Here is a 16,338-nt window from a genome sequence, read left to right as displayed (position 1 = left end):
CCTCCCTCTGCACTTAACGCCTCTTCCTGGGCTCACAGCCTCAGAGCACTGCCTCGCGTGGCGAGAAGGGAGCATCATTCCTCCTGTCACAGGCAGTGGGCAGTGGGTGCCCCAAGAGGTGACATTTGTGACCCGCCTGACCCTCACCTTTGTGGCCTCTGGTGCCTGTGGTGTCTCATGTGCTGGGCACTTGGCACGAGGGGTGTGTGCAGCCGTGGGGTGGGGATGTCTTGTACGTGGTTGCTCTCAGGGTGGCCCCTTGTCCGGTGGCCCCTGCTCGTGGTGGGTGCGCTGGCCCAGTGCCGTCCATCTAGGAACGATACCCCGGGCGTGACCGCTCTGCTCTCACGTCCGCGGCTGACACCTCCCTGGGGCCGGGGTGCCCACGTCCGGCCCACCTGCTCCTTTTGCTGCTCCAGCAAGGCCTCAGCAGCGGGTCTCTCCCCGTCTCCTCAGGCCTCATTGAAGGGTTCAAGGTGGAGCAGGCCAGCCTGCAGCAGGCGCTGGGCCAGAAGGAGACGGCCGAGCAGGGCCTCGCTGTCGAGCTGGAGAGCCTGAGACAACAGCTGGAGCGGGCGACCCAGCAGCAGGCCGAGCTGAGGGAGGAGAACTCCGTGCTGTGCACCCAGCAGGAGGCCCTGGCCGCCGAAGCAGGGGAGAGAGAAGCTGGTAAGAAATGCTGGTTCCGTGGCTGGAGACGGCCCGGCAGAGGGGGCAGCGCGCTCGCTCGCGCTCGCAGAGGGCCGTGGAAAGAAGGCAGAGGCCCCTGATCGGGGGCGCTGGCGCCACATCCTCCGCGTTGCTGCTCCGTTGGAGAGGCTCCTGGCCCTGGTGGCCACTTGGGTTCTGAGAGCAGTGTGAGGCCGGAACTGCCTCTGGCAAATGGGGCCACTGAAATGTCACCAGCCTGTTTGAGAGAAACAGCCATGGCTGTGGGAAGACGAGGGCCACTTAAAACTTTTACCCAAGATTTTTAAAAAGTGCCTAATATCAGTCTTAAGAAGGAAAACCTTGTTTTAACAAAAGCTCATTGTGATTTCAGATTATTAGAGGTTTTATACCTTAAATATTTAACATGTGAACAGTCAAAATGTAAGGTGTTCAGGTCACTGAGTCCGCAGGTGGTGGTACCCTCAGGAGCAGACTTGTAAGAACCAGCTCCGTGTGGGCTCAGCCTTCCCCAAAGCACGTATCTCGCACCCTCGCCCACCAGGGACTCCCGCACCACTGGCCCGTCTCTAGGGTTGTGGCTCTCAGACGACGGCTTGTAGCGCACAAGTCCGCTTTGTGCTACAGCCTTGGCCAATTCAGGAAACTCTTTACTCTTCTCCAATTTTAGTTTGTTTCAAATTTTTATTTAAATTCTAGTTAATATACATGGTAAAGTTGGTCTCAGGAGTAGGATTGAGCGGTTTGTCACTTACATACGACACCCAGTGCTCATCCCAGCAAGTGCCCGTCCAGCCCCCCCTCACCCACCCACGTCCCTCCACCACCCCTCGGTTTGTTCCCTGTCGTTTAGAGTCTCTTGTGGCTTGTTTCCCTTTCTTCTCTTTTTCTCTCTCTCCCCCCATGTTCATCTATTTTGTCTCTTACATTCCACATACGAATAAAATCATACAGCATTGGTCTTTCTCTGACTGACTTATTTCACTTAGCATAATCACTCTACTCCTGTCCACGTGGGTGCAAATGGCAAGATTTCATTCTTTTTGATCACCGAGTAATATTCCATCATATATACACACCACATTTTCTTTATCCATTCATCTGTTGACGGACATTTGAGCTCTTTCTATAGTGTGGCTGTTGTTGATAGCGCTGCTCTAACCATCAAGTCTTTTTTTTTTTTTTTTTAAGTAGGCTTCATGCTCAGAATGCAGCCCAGTGTGGGGCTTGAACTCACGACCATGAGATCAAGACTTGAGCTGAGATCACTAGTCAGGTGCTTAACTGACTGAGCTACCCAGGCACCCCTAAACATCGGGTCTTTTCCCCAGTTTTTAATTCTTTTTAATTTCTTTAATTAATAAGCAGTCAGCGTCGCTTTTCGGCCTATTGGCTAAGATCAAGTGCATTAATAAGCAGTCAGCTTTTGGGCTTGTTAATCATTCTCATTTTCTTTGTTCTCCATTTAATTGGTTTCGGGCCTTCTTCCCCCTGTGCTCTCCTGGGCGAGTGCTAGCTTGTGGCCACCACAGCTCGTGTGCTGCCGAGATGCGGCTCTGACGGGCTGTGGTTTCTGTGGGCAGAGTGAGCTGCCATGTGGCCTTGGTTTCCGCCACATGGGGTGTTTCAGAAGGTCTGTCTGCCCTCACTCGGGCCTCATCTTCTTGCTCGGCTTACTATTGATGACATCGATCTGACTACGTGTGTCTCTTCTTTTTCTAATGTTTGATGTAAATTTCCGCTATTGAAAACATAGCCCAGCTTTGTTTTATCTCTTGTATGTCATTTTCTTCTTTTATTTTCAATCTCTTTATACCTTTTATTGTGTTTCTTGTGAACCTGCTACTAATGACATCTGCAGAGCTGATCTGGGGTGTCTTGTGGGGGCGATGCCTGCAGCCGCGGGTCTGCCTCTGCTCCCCCGGTGCGTTTCACCACACTTTCCAGGTCTCTCTGGGTGGAAGGGACCTGCCTCTGCGCCCAGTTCTTCTGCTTTTGCCCCCTCATTCAGCCCAGTGTTCCTGTGCTCCCCAGCACCGACCTGCTGTTCTCTCCTGCTTCCTTCTCTGTGCGTGGCCATGCTGTTGTCGAGTGAGGCTCCATTCTCACACGAGAGGATGTGTGCAAGTGGGCAGGTGTGAGAGCATGCACGTGAGTGTGGGTGTGTGCCTGTGAGTGTCGATCTGAGGGCTTGTCAGTCATTATTTCTTTAAATACGTTTTCTCCTATTTGGAACTTCTCATAGGCTGTGCTTCCCATTGGGGCAGACCTTCCTAGTGCAGGGCCCCTTCCACCTGTTGCCAGGTGTTACTGTCCCGGCCTGCGTGAATGTGGGGCGGCTGGGCCCATACCCTGTCCGTCAAGATCGAGTTTACCACTGTGAGCATGGTGGGAAACTCCAGGGTGCTTGGACTTGAGTGCCGGAGCCTGTGGGAGACACAGACGTGGGACCAGCTAAGTAGCCACGTAGCCCTGTGCTGGGGAACAGCCTCGTCCTTGCTGCCTGAGGCCTGAGTGGCCCTACCTCCGTGAGGTCCATCCCCAGGCGCTCCGCCATGCCTGGGCCTGGCTCTTCCCACACGTGTTCCTGAGGCTGCAGACACAGCTACACCTCTGTGTCCCTGCTCACTCCTCAGAGGCCTGGGCTCCTGTGTGTGGCCACAGCTCCCAGAGCCCCGGCACTCCTTGGCAGAAGAACAGGGTCAGTCTCTGCTCCTTCCCTTTGTCACCAGTGACGTGTTGTACTTCCTGTGCAGCTCACCTTCCACCGTCAGCCCCGCTCCCTCGCATCTCTTACTCTGACCTCCGCTCCTTCCATTCACCCGGCTGCACGATTCTGTGCTCCTATCTGTGGACTCACATGTGTAAATTGTGTGAGGTGCTGCCCACCAGCACAGCACTGCACCTCCTGACCGTCCCTGACTGTGGGCTCCCCCAGGTGCGGTCCAGGGTGTGGCCGCTCAGTTCCGATTCTGTTCTGGGTCCTTGTGAATGCTGACCAGCTTTCTAAGAGCTCTGGAGGCCCTGGCACCTTGTGGAGAAGTTCAGCTCTGCCTCGCCTCTTGGCGCGGTGCCTCTTAGTGTGTGTGAGGCGTGTCTCGTGGCTGCTTTCTGGGCGATGCCATCTGTCTCGTGGGGGCTTTTCTGTCTCCTTTAAGAGTTAGTGCCAAGTTATATGGCAGCCAGGATCTGCTGCAGCTGCGGGGGGCGCAGTCTGCCTGGACGACTGTTACTGGGGGCGCGGGTGGGCTGCAGACAACAGGCACTTGCTCCCTGCAGCCCTGGAGGTGGGGGTCCCTGATGAAGGCCCTGGCACGCCGCCTTCTGATGAGCTCCAGCCTCTTTGCTGTGTCCTCACTTGCAGAAGGGGCGGGCCACTCTCTGAGGTCTCTTTTAGAAAAGCTCAAGTCCCATTCATGAGGTTCAACATCGGAAGTTGGGGGGACACACACGTTCAGACCATCGTAGCTGTGATACAGGAAAGCACAAGTGTTAGAGGCTGTCCAGGACCATGGACACTCCTGGAATCCTGCTGTCTAACTTGGCGTTGCTCTCTCTGAAAATGCTGTGTACTCTATTCCCAGGCATTCCTGTTACCACAGCCCCCGAGGACTCAGGTTTGTAGAAACACACAAGTGGCTGCCGTGTGATATGCATCGTGTCTGCACCAGATTTCCCCAAAGAGGAAAAATACTTCAAAGCTTTTGTGGCAAATTGTTAAAACAAATGCTGACTTTAGTCCTCAGTCCTCAGTATTGATACATGGAAATGGGCAAACGTTTCTCTGGCAGTGCTCTCTGTGGTTACTGAGCCGCAGCGTATGCTGCTTGGGCCCCGGAGGGTGTCAGGGGAGGGGTTCGGGGACCCGAGTAGAGCTTCTGTGCTGGTCCGACTTTGTAGGTGCCCTCAGCGTGGCCCGAACGACCACAGGGCACCTTCCTCTCAGTGCTGCCTACACGGAGCCCACGTGTGCTGGGCCACCCTTCCTGCAGCGTGTGGCCCAGAGCACAGTTGCCGTCTGGGTGCACGGCCGGGCGGCTCTGGCTCCAGGCGCACGAATGATGGTGTTCTAACTGCATGTTTAAGGCTGATTTACCATAATTGCTGACTTATTTGCATGAAGTGGTGATGATACTTTGTCATAAAAGATTGACAAATTTTTATAAAGCAACATGAGTTTTGAAAGGATAAAACTGCAAATGAAAACTTGAAATTAAAATTCAGTTTAGGGATGCTTTGAACACTTCAGGATTCATTAGAGGCAAGTCTTTTTTTTTTTATAGGTACTTTTTAATTTATAGTTTCTACTTGGACTGTGGCCTTAACAAATCCAGTTAACTTTAGATTGGCTTTTGAGTTCTGACGGCTGGACCCTTTCCCTCTGAGACACTGTCCGGCCCTGTGCGCAGACTGAGCATGTGACCTCCGGGCTTGTGTTCCCTCTGATGGAGGTTTTAAGTTACATTTTATTTTTCCACATTGGAGAGTTGTATGTAAAGGAATAATTCCTAGAAAATTAGCTGATATGTCTTTTAGGAATACCAAAATATATTCTTGTCTTTAAAATTTTTTATTCTAGCGAATCTTAATTTAAAAGGCAGTTTTTTGGGTTTTTTGCAGAAGTACTTGACTTTCTTTTCTCAGGGTATTTGGCTGGATGGTGGCTGCATTAGGGTGTGGCCTTGCTGTCTGACAGGACACAGGGTCACGCTGGCTCGCAGGACGTCCCCTCGCTCTCGTGGCGTGGGGTCTGGCAGCCTCAGGGAGCCCGTGCCCCCGGCCCCTGGCCCGGCGTTGGGCTGGGGCTGCCGGGGAGGCTGGACACGGTGTGAGTTCTTGGCTTGGGATGTCCCTGCTGTGCGGGGCAGCTGCCGAGCGAGCTTTGGGTTAGTGCTTTAGCCCACGTACCCGCCCTGAGCTGTGGAGTTTGTCTCCCTGTCTTCTCTGCACTTTCAGCTCTTCGTAGGGAAGTGGAAAGTCTAACCCAGCAGCAGCTGGAGGCCAGGAAGCAGTCTGAGAAGGATCGCGCAGTCCTGCTCTCCCAGATGAAGGTGTTCGAGGCTGAACTGGAGGAGCAGCTCTCTCGGCATGAGGCGTGTGCCAAGCAGGCTGAGGAGCTGTCGGCGCTGAGGCAGCAGATGGCGGCTCTGGACAAGCATCTGCGGAGCCAGCGCCAGTTCATGGACGTAAGCACCTCGGATAAGATGTATTTGTGGCCTTGGAAGTCCTCCTCATGGCGTGAGGTTCCACGAGAGCATTGGGGTTCCCGTACGGTCTTGCTGCTGCTCGGTGCACATTTCCGAGGGGGTCGATGTTTACGATGTGTGACTGAGGAACTCCTCCTGTGCACAGCCCGGGGGGCCTCCAGCAGCCCAGACTGCAGGCCCTGCGTGCCCAGCGCCCCAGTCGGGCCCGCGCCGCGTGCTCCCTGCGACCTTCCTCCTGCCTGCGTTCGCGGGCCTCCCCGCGCTGCGCCTGCGGGGCCGCCTCTTCGTTCCGCTCCGTTTCGCAGAGTGCTGGTGACTCGGGGCCCGTTCCCCGTGCAGTGCCGCGCGCGTGGGAGGGAAGCGCTGGCCGCAGCACCAGAGGCCAGGCGGGCGGGCAGCGTCCGAGCGGGCCGTCCCCTTTCCCGACCTTGTGCAGCCCCCTTCCCTTCGGTGGGAGGTGGGTGCAGCCCGGGCGAGCGGTCCCAGCAGACCCCTCTCCCGACAGGCGCAGGCTGTCGACAGGGAACACGAGCGGGAGGAGTTCCAGCGGGAGATCCAGAGGCTGGAGGAGCAGCTCCGGCAGGCGGCCCGGCCACGGGGCCCCGGCGGCCGTGGCGTAAGTCAGCCTGTCCCACGTTGTGCCTTGGGGTGGCCGTTCTCTACGACGCTATGAAGTTTTACCTTTAGGTTTACTTTTTTGCCTTCCATGTACCTGATGACGACGGCAGCAGGAGCAGCTGGGTGAGGAGGTACGGCATGTCCCCCTTCCTCCGCGTGACCCTCCGGGGGGGGGGGGGCTCGCATGTGGGCTTGTTGCTGCTTGTTTCTCTTGTTTTCTTTTGCTCGGAGCCCGACCTGCCTGCTTCCTTCTGCCTGGGGTGGCTGCAGCTGATTCGCTTCTTCTTTCAAAGCATTACACATATTTTGAGGTGATTGTGGATTCACTTTCAGTCGTGAGCAGTAAGACAAACGTCCCGTGCACCCTCACCCAGCTCCCCGGGTGACCCCCACTGAGGACGTCCCGTGCACCCTCACCCAGCTCCCCGGGTGACCCCCACTGAGGACGTCCCGTGCACCCTCACCCAGCTCCCCGGGTGACCCCCACTGAGGACGTCCCGTGCACCCTCACCCAGCTCCCCGGGTGACCCCCACTGAGGACGTCCCGTGCACCCTCACCCAGCTCCCCGGGTGACCCCCACAGAGGTTGAGCCTGGAACACGACCAGGACATGGATGTGGAGTCCCCTTCTACCCACTAGCCTGTCCGCTGTGTTAGGTGTGTCATTTCTGCAGTTTCACGAATGCACAAGCAGTGTGTGCCCGTGTGGGACGGAGCTTCTTCCCCCAGCCCGTCTCTGGACCCTGCCCAGGGTGCCGCTGTGCCCAGAGTCCCTTCCTTTTATTGCCGAATAGCTTTTCCTTCCCTACTAACAAGATTAACTTTGTTTTCCTAACAGATCTTGGATTATATTCATAGTTTTCTGCGTCTTTATTGAGAGAATGCCCACGTTACAATTTCTGTCTCTCTCGGCTTCTGGGGTAGTCTCCGTGTAGACTGCACATCAGGATTTGTGTTTTCTCAGCTGTGTTCTGTGCTTTCTTATTTGGAAGATGGCTGTTTTAACTATTGTATTTCTCAAGCCGTTTCCTTGTTTTAGGTTGAATTGCTACAAGAAAAGTTGAGAGAGAAATCAGATGGGTTTGATGAACTGGTTATAAAGAAAGAATTGGCGGACAGACAAGTGTTAATCCAGGAAGAGGAAATAAAATGTCTCCAGGAGACAAATGCCAGCTGCCGAAGAGAAGCGACTGAGCTGCGGGAAGAGCTGGAGAAGCAGAGGAACATCGTGAAAGCGTTGCAGCAGGTAGTGGCCCGTGTCGTCCCCGAGGCTCTGTAAGGTCTCGGTGGGGGCTGTCACCAGGGAGCCTGCCGTGTGTGCCCCTGTGAAGACCCGGGATTGGTGGGACACAGGCCGCCCCGCCTGGAGTCCACTGCGACCTCCGGCTTCACGTCCTCCAGAGGGTGCTCCCTCCAGCCTGGCTGGCTGCCAGCCTCTGCTGCACACACTTTGCCTCTGGTCATGGACAGTTGAGGGGGTGGCTGGCACAGCCTGCATCCAGTTCTCAGCAGGCCCTGGGGTGGGGGCGGGTCCCATCGCTCAGACACCATCCACCTGGAGGTGGCGTCACCCCCCACTGGAGACGAGCTCGGTCCCAGGAGACTGTCCCCTTCGGGGGTCGTCCATGAGTCCTGTTGTCCAGATGGAGCCCTTCCTCGGGTTCAGTTGAATTGTTAGAGCCGCTCACCGCTCTCTGGGGCCCGTTCACTCACTGGGTCAGCAGCACGTTGAGAAAGATGCAACTCAGGATGAGCCAGATGAGGAGGCTTAGAGGGTGAGGCTTGGGGACGCGGTCAGGGAACGTCCGTGCCCTTCTCCGGGTGCGCTGCCGTTGGGAGTGTGTGTCTGGCGCAGACATTGTCGTTTGTGTCTGAAGTGGAAGCCACGCCGGTGGCCCTCGGATTGCCAGGCGCCCGGCCCAGCCTCCCGGCCCTCCTTTCCAGCTGCTGGTCCCAGGAGTTGGGCTTCTGACTTTCGTGTATTTCGTGTCACTGGAGGTTAGAAGCTTACGTGAAAAGTGGGTGGTGGTGAGAAACCTTACTTTAGAATCATTGGTTTGATCGTAAGACAAGTCCGGCTGCAAGGAGAAGTTTTTGTCAGGTATGTTCGGTTCTGGAAAGTGCAGATGCCAGCAGTTAACTGGGGTCTGCGTTCTTCCCGAGGACGAGGACCTGGGCCCTTACTGTCTCTGCAGGGGCGCCCAGCACAAGAGGGAGCCCTGCCCCTGCTCTGACCTCTGTGCTGCCCGGGACAGCTGGGCTCCCACGGCTGCACCAGTCCCTGCACCCTCCTCCCTCTGCCGCTGCTCCGCCCGTCTCCCTCCCTCCCTCTCTCCCTCTTCCCTTTACCCCTGCCCCATCCATCTCTCCTTCCTCCCCCCTCTTTTCTCCTCCATATTCCTGCTTCCTCCTCCCATTCTTCCTTCACTCTTGCTTCCTCCGTCTTCCATCTCTCTTCCCTCTGTCCCTGCTCCCTCCCTCTTCCTTCCTCCCTCCTCCCTTCTTCCCTCAGCAAACATTTACTGAGCGTATTAGATGCTACAGGTATAGAAAATGCCTTTTTTCCCTCCACAGAGATGAACTTCTCCACTTAATTTGTTGTGACTGTTTTGTCTGTATTAAATGCTCTTCGAAAGTTTTTTAATGAGACGTTAATGTTCATCGGGCAGATGTGCAGTGCCCTGGTGGGTCATCGCCCTGCTCCTTGGCAAGTTCTCTGCAATTTTTTTTCTGCATAGCCAGCAGTCTGGAGACTGTTTTTGTGCCTTCCTCAGTAATTACTCAGGATGCATTCATCACCGTGGCCTCGTTGGCACACAGGCTGGCTCTCTGGGGTCACATCCTTCACCAGGCAGATCTCTGCTCTGGAGCACAGTCCGTCTATAGGTCGGGTGTCTGATGCATGCAGGGGTGCATAAAGTACGTGCCGTTGTGTGCACGTGGGCCCCAGGAAGAGCTGAGGACACTGTGCACTCAAATCACAGTTTGAGGCCCCCAGTTCCTGAAATGAATCTTTTGTTCTTAAACAGGATAAAGAGACGTTACAGGAGCAGTGTGGAGTGCTGTCCACACTGCAGTCTAAACTCGATGAGGGCAAATGCCCCACCCCTCCTGCAGGCACTTGTCCCGAAGGCCCAGAAATCCAGTTAGAGGCGGTACAAACGGCACTCCGGCAGCGGGAGAGCGAGGCAAGTGTGGGGCCGTCCTCTGCTCAGGGCTGTGCTGGCCTTCACCGCTCCTCGGTGGAGGGGCAGGATGCCCAAATGATCAGGAAGGGGGTCAGGGTCTGTGCCTACTGTATACCTTTGTAATTTTAACATCTTGGTGTGAACTGTAAAATGTTAGTAACTTTTTTGCGTGTACTTTTAATTTAATTTGTAATTTTCATAACTAAGTGAACTAAAATATTAGATACTTTTTAATACTTTCTCTTCTTTTAATGAAAGGTTTTGGACTTAAAAGAACAATTAGGAAAGATTAAGGAGGACTTAGTAAGCAAGGATGAGGAGGTGCTGCACCTGAACTTGAAGTTGGATGCACAGAACAGCCGCGCTGCTGTCAGCCTTCGAGAACTGCAAGAGGAGAATGCCAGCTTGAGGGTGAGCCCGGAAGGCCCACCCAGACACCACACCTCATGTCTGTGCCTGGGCCGCCGCCTGCCGGGGGGACCGCCAACCACGGGTCCCAGACACTGGACACCGAGGACAGTGGGGACAGTCCACCTCCACCGGCAGGGGGTTTCAGGAGGTGCCTGCCTTCTGCTCTGAGGGCAGAGCCGGGGCACCTCCAGAAAGTGCACGGGGGTGCGGAGCCCAGGGCCGCCCGGACCCCAGTCCCTCTGGGACTGGTCTGCGTCCTGAGAGCCAGGCTTTTATTTATTTTTTAATTTTTTTTAATGTTTTTTAAATTTATTTCTGAGAGAGAGAGATAGGCACCGTGAGCAGGGGAGGGTCAGAGAGAGAGGGAGACAGAATCTGAAACAGGCTCCAGGCTCTGAGCTGTCGGCACAGAGCCTGACGCGGGGCTCGAACCCACGAACCGTGAGATCATGACCTGAGTCGAAGTCGGACGCCTAACCGACTGAGCCCCTCAGGTGCCCTGCACCAGGCTTTTGAAGGACTGCAACCAGAGTCCTGCGACAGGAGGGGTGCACTCGTCTGATGGCAGAGGCTGTCAGGAGGAAGTAAATGTTCACCATTTACTCCATTTGGGTCATTACAGGGTCCTCCGATTTTGAAGAGGTGATTTTTAGTAAGTAGTTGCTCAGTGTTAATCCTTCCTATGAGCAGAATGAAAAAATTGTTCTTTTTTAATTTAATTTTTTTAAAATTCTGCTTTTAAATCTTCTATTACCTTAATGTAATTGTGCTTCTGAGGAGACTCAGGGTGTAAAGGAAGCAGACTGTGACATGTCGTGTGCAAAGCCCTTGCCTGTGGCACCCCCGGCTGCTGTTGGATGCGTCACCCTCACTGGCAGTGTCACTTGACACTGGGGACGATGGGGTTTGAGGCCAGTGGCAGGCATCAGGCGTCCTTCAGTGGGAATTCCTCCTTAATCAGTAGTAAACAGGAAACAAATAGAAAACCACTTTCAAATTGAGTGTTAGTATTTAAAACCACGGGTTTGTTAGGGTACCGCACGTCTGCCAGGTCAGGGGACTGCTTCCCATAGTCACGTTTTATTGGTGTCACTGTGATTATTTCTTTTTTTTTTAAATTTTTTTTTTTTTTTAATGTTTTATTTATTTCTAGGAGAGAGAGAGACAGCGTGAGCAGGGGAGGGTCAGAGAGAGAGGGAGTCACAGACTGAAACAGGCTCCAGGCTCTGAGCTGGCAGTCAGCACAGAGCCTGACGCGGGGCCCGAACCCACGAACCGCGAGATCATGACCTAAGCGAAAGTCGGACGCTTAACCGACTAAGCCACCCAGGCGCCCCTCACTGTGATTATTTCTATAGGCATTTCTGCAGAACAAGGAAAAGGAGATCATGTGTGTGAGTGAGCAGCTCGAGGCGCAGCTGGCTGGGATGGGAGGCAGCGCTTTCAGTGAGGTAGGCCTTTCCAGGCGCCCTGAGAACCCACACACCCCCTTGGGTGGGTGGCACCCAGGCCTTGCCAGTTCTGCGGTGTCCCGCCCGGAAAGGGACCACCTCCCCGGGAACGGGGAGCATCACACAAGTTGCAGGAGACCAGGCACGTGTGCTCTTGGCCTGAGTGTCCACCCTTGTCCTCTGTTCTTGGCCTGCGTGGTCTTCCTTCTTTGGGCACCTGCTGCCTCCCTCTGTGACCACCGGCCGCAGCTGCACTGCGTCCCAGAGGGCTTGCCTCCAATTCACTGCTTTACCCTTTAAAGTCACCTGCATGTGCTGGGTTATAATATATATATATTTCAAGTTTATTTACTTATTCTGAGAGAGTGAGTGAGCAGGGAAGGGTCAGAGAGAGAGAGAGAGAGAGAGAGAATCCTAGGCAGGCACCGCACTGTCAGCACGGAACCCATCATGGGGCTCAAACCTATGAACTGTGAGATCATGGATGGCCTGGAAGTCAAGAGTTGGACACTTAATCACCTGAGTCACGCAGGTGCCCTGAGTTTATATTTCAGGTTCTCTGTTTGTGTTGTGATTGTGGCTGGTTTGTACCTTGTGTCTGTTCATCTCCGGTGTTTAGTTGAGTGAATAAGCCCACATTGTGTGCCGTCAGAATCACTCTTGAAACTCCCTTCAGTTGTCTGTTAGGGGAGACAAGAGCCTGCGTGGTGCCCAGCGCAGGGTCAAGCAGGCCGGCTGTGAGGGTCACGCCTCACCCAGGACTCCTTCGGCCACCTGTACAGTTCACGGTGCAGATTTCAACGTGGTGGATGCCTGTGTGATGGATAGCTCATATCCCCTAAACCAAAACCAAAAATTAACCTGTTTTGTTACTTTTGTTTTAGTATTGGCCAGATATGCATTTGAGTTTAAAGGAATTAAGTGGTACTACTAGTGAAACCAAGAATTGTTGTGAAACTGTCAGCTTTTAGGAAGCAAACATTAGACAATAAGAAATTGGCTGAAGATCATTAACTGGAGCATGCATGCCTTAGTCGCTAACAGAGTTTGGGGCTATACTGACATAGATCTCAATCCGGTTTTCCACCTGGCAAGATACTTAACACCTATACTTCAATTGTCTTATCTTCAAAGTAGCAATAATAACATTTCTTACCTCAAAATGTTGAGGATGACGTCACCCAGCATAAGCGGAAGCATTCTCCGAGGTCTAGGGGGGGTCACATCACTGGGCTCGGAGCAGTCGTGGTGGCCGTGACGGCCTCACAGCTCCATACGTGCCCCTGGCTCGGTCCTGCTCTTTAGTAATGCCAGTCCCCAAGCCTGATTTTCTTAATTTGTTCTTCTTCCAGTGTTAGAACCACACCTAAAATCTAAAATCTCCCGGGGCTCCTGGGTGGCTCAGTCGGTTAAGCGTCCGGCTTCAGCTCAGGTCATGATCTCATGGTTCGTGGGTTCAAGCCCCACATCGGGCTCTGTGCTGACAGCTCAGAGCCTGGAGCTGCTTCAGATTCTGTGTCTCCCTCTCTCTCTCTGCCCCTTCCCTGCTCATGCTCTGTCTCTCAAAAAATAAAATAAATGCTAAAATAAATAAATAAATGAATAAAATCTAAACTCTCCCTTTAGTAAAAACCAAGCAAATCAATGTTATGTAAATGTTAATAAATACACGTTAAGGGTGGTGACAACATTAGTGGGAGGTGCCACAAAGAGGCGGCCAGGAGAGCTCTCTCCGCCCATAGCAGCAATGGCACAGAGCGAGAGGAAGAGTCTGAACAAGAGGCAAAGCAGCCACGGTGGCTGTTCCTTCACGAGTTCTTCAGTAACCGTGACGTGGTGGGAGTGCTCTTCCTCTAGCGCTTCGGTAACCCTGATGTGGTGGGAGTGCAGCTTTCAGGTGTTTTCAGATATTAAAGGTCATTTGTTGGTTTGGTGCCATAGCTCTGTGGTTGCTCCTGAACCTCCGGTGAAAGGAGGGGAGATTCTGAAGATGGACTGTTTCATTCGTCTCTGAATGTGCTTCTTCCTCAGGTTCCCTTTGACAGAAGCTCCGAGATAGAGGAGCTGAGATCTGTCATCGAGAATTTGCGAGAGAACCAACAGCGACTGCAGAAAGATAAGGCAGAGGAGATGGAGCAGCTCCACGAAGTCATCGAGAGGCTGCAGAGAGAGCTCTCCCTCGGGGGCCCCGCGCCGCTCGGAGCCCAGGTCAGCGAGCTGCCGGGCGTCCCCACGGCCGGACCCGAGGCGCTGGTGGCGTTGGCAGCGGGGGCCCCGGGGGCCCCGGGCCGCCTGCTCTCGGAGCAGGAGCGCAGGCATGGCCAGGCCCTGGAGGCCCTGCAGCGGCGCCTGCAGGCCGCGGAGGAGGCCGCTGCACGGCGGCTGGCCGAGCTGGAGCGCAGCACAGCCCTCAGGGAGGCTGAGGTCCAGGGCATGGCCTCCCAGATCCGAGCTTTTGAAGACACCCTAAAAGCAAAGGAAGCGAAGATTGCCGAGAGGGATTTAGAAATCGACGCTCTGAAGCAGCAGAAACTGGCCCACTCCGCCGAGCTGGAGACCATCCTGTCCGCCTTCTCCCGCTTCCGCCGCGCCCTGGAGCAGCAGCCCCTGGCTGCTGAGGACGAGCCCCCGGAGCTGCAGCGGCTCCGAGCGCAGTGCGTCCGCCTCAGCCGCCAGCTCCAGGTGCTGAACCAGCGGTTCCTGAGGTGCCAGAAGGAGCTGGACAAACAGCAGGCGCGCGGGGCCCGCCTGCACCCTGGTGCAGAGGGCAGCTCCCAGGCACAGGGCCCCGGGGGTGAAGGGGCCTCCGGTGACAAGGACCCAGGGCAGGATTTGGGCAGCAGGCAGCTGGGCACAGCCCCCAACAGCCACGTCGGAGACCCACAGGTGGGCCATTCCTCCCTGCTGGCCTGCAGGAGGGGCAGCCTCTCTGCGTAGGGGGCTGCAGCTGGGGTGTGGGGGACGGGGAGCAGGGGGGCACGGGGGGTACAGGGGCACACTGGGGGAGCCGGGGCACATGTGGGGGAACGGGTACACACGGGTACAGGGGTGCACATGGTGTACTAGGGGAGCAGGGGCACACATGGAGGTACAGGGGTGCACTGGGGGAGCTGGGGCACATGTGGGGGTGCAGGGGTGCACTGGGGGAGTGGGGGCACACATGGGGGTACAGAGGTGCACTGGGGGCGCGGGGTTGTGTACAGAGGCACACTGGGGGAGTGGGGGCATACACGGGCACAGAGGTGTACTGGGGGAGCAGGGGCACACATGGGGGTACAGGGGTGCACTGGGGGAGTGAGTTTGTGTACGTGGGTGCACTGGGGGAGCTGGGGCGCGTGTGGGGGTACAGGGGTGTGCTGGGGAAGTGGGGGCCACACATGGGGGTACAGGGGTGTGCTGGGGGAGCAGAGGGTGCACACAGGGGTGCACTGGGGGTTGGGGGGTGCACAGGGGGAGCCAGGGAGCACTTGGTGCCTGCAGGAGGCCTTGACCCAGGCCACAGAGCACCGGGGCTAGACCACAGGGGAGTGGGAGTTTTCTCCAGGAGGACCGACTCTTCTTCCTCCTCTTTAAGTCTCAGTGACAGTCCTTTCTGTGCTAGGCAGCGGAGTAGAGTTCCCAGGGTGCTCCTGGTGCCGTAGAGAAAGGAGTCTGAAGCTCATAGCTCCTGGGTGCATTTAAAGTCCATAGAACCTCGGGTCAGAACACGCATACGCAGTGAAAACTGACCAGGGGCTTCACTGTTTCATACAGGTTTAATCTTAATATCGTTGGGAGTTATGGAAGGTTTTCAGAGTCCTGCGATAGGGAACATTCGATGATGTAGAGATGGCTTTGTGTTATGCAGGCTCCCTAGATTTTCCTCTCTGGATTCGATTCTATTCAGATGCTTTTTTTTTTTTTTAAGTTTTTTATTTATTTTGAGAGAGAGAGTGCAAGCAGAGGAGAGGGGCAGAGAGGGAGAGGGGATCTCAACCAGGCTTCATCTCAGCATAGACCCCGACATGGGGCTTGATCCCACAAACTGTGGCATCACAAGCCTGGTGCTCAGCCGACTGAGCCACCCTGGAGCCCCTCAGTTGCTCTGTTTTTTAACAGTCCTCTCCTGTGTAAAGCTTCCGAAGCTCATTTCTTCTGAGGACATGCTCCAGTTTGGTTCTGAGAACTCCGGACTCACAGCCTCTGCTGCAGGCCATTTGCAGCCTGTGTGGAGCAGTTCCCCTTGGCCCACGCGTTGTGGGGCTGCCTGGCTGGGCCCGTGTCATGGCAGCCACAGGCAGCGGGCACACCCTGGCCTGCTGTGGCATTGAGCAGGCAGCGTGTGCAGGATCTCCTCTGGTCTCATGTTCATGATGTAGGAGACGGGCACTTGCTGATGCCACCTGCGAACCTTCCTTCAGGGCCCTGCTGGCCGACATGCCAGCCCCAGAGCTCCGGGAAGTCCGAGGCGGCACAGCGACCATGCTCAGTGTGCATCGTTCTTTCTGGTCCTTTTAGCTTTACCTTCACGAGTGTCATCCTTGTTTTCTCTGCTTGTTGCAGACCGCAGTTAACAGTGATCTGCAGCCCGCCAAAGCCCCGGTGACATCAGACCATCCAGGTCTGCACGGACAAGACTGTGTGACATCAGTGCTCGCAGCCTGCCAGAGACAGCTGGAGTCTGAGCTGTTCTTGATGAAGAGCGAAATGCACTTGAGAATAGACGACCGTGGCAAAGTGCCAGGAAGGATGAAGGTACCTGGGCCCACAGCATGCAGTGCTGAGCAGGCAGAGACCCGTGTCCCATAGCAGCAG

The 16,338-nt window shown here is 55.2% G+C and overlaps 1 protein-coding gene across 1 annotated transcript in view; it reads left to right on the top strand.

Moving 5' to 3' along the window:
• The window catches only part of PCNT (pericentrin), a 122,821-nt gene that overhangs the window by 68,873 nt on the left and 37,610 nt on the right, over positions 1–16,338 (top strand). Inside the window, exons 23-32 of the mRNA XM_039222136.1 lie at positions 457–669; positions 5,626–5,855; positions 6,382–6,492; positions 6,605–6,625; positions 7,534–7,740; positions 9,524–9,682; positions 9,941–10,093; positions 11,452–11,544; positions 13,576–14,430; positions 16,087–16,278. Of these exons, the coding sequence (XP_039078067.1) occupies positions 457–669; positions 5,626–5,855; positions 6,382–6,492; positions 6,605–6,625; positions 7,534–7,740; positions 9,524–9,682; positions 9,941–10,093; positions 11,452–11,544; positions 13,576–14,430; positions 16,087–16,278 (2,234 nt within the window). The remainder of the gene's footprint in view (positions 1–456; positions 670–5,625; positions 5,856–6,381; positions 6,493–6,604; positions 6,626–7,533; positions 7,741–9,523; positions 9,683–9,940; positions 10,094–11,451; positions 11,545–13,575; positions 14,431–16,086; positions 16,279–16,338) is intronic.

This window comes from Hyaena hyaena, unplaced genomic scaffold (assembly GCF_003009895.1).
Source record: "Hyaena hyaena isolate Hyena2069 unplaced genomic scaffold, ASM300989v1 scaffold_1087, whole genome shotgun sequence".
Lineage (NCBI taxonomy): Eukaryota > Metazoa > Chordata > Mammalia > Carnivora > Hyaenidae > Hyaena > Hyaena hyaena.
This window is presented reverse-complemented; position numbering and strand designations above follow the sequence as displayed.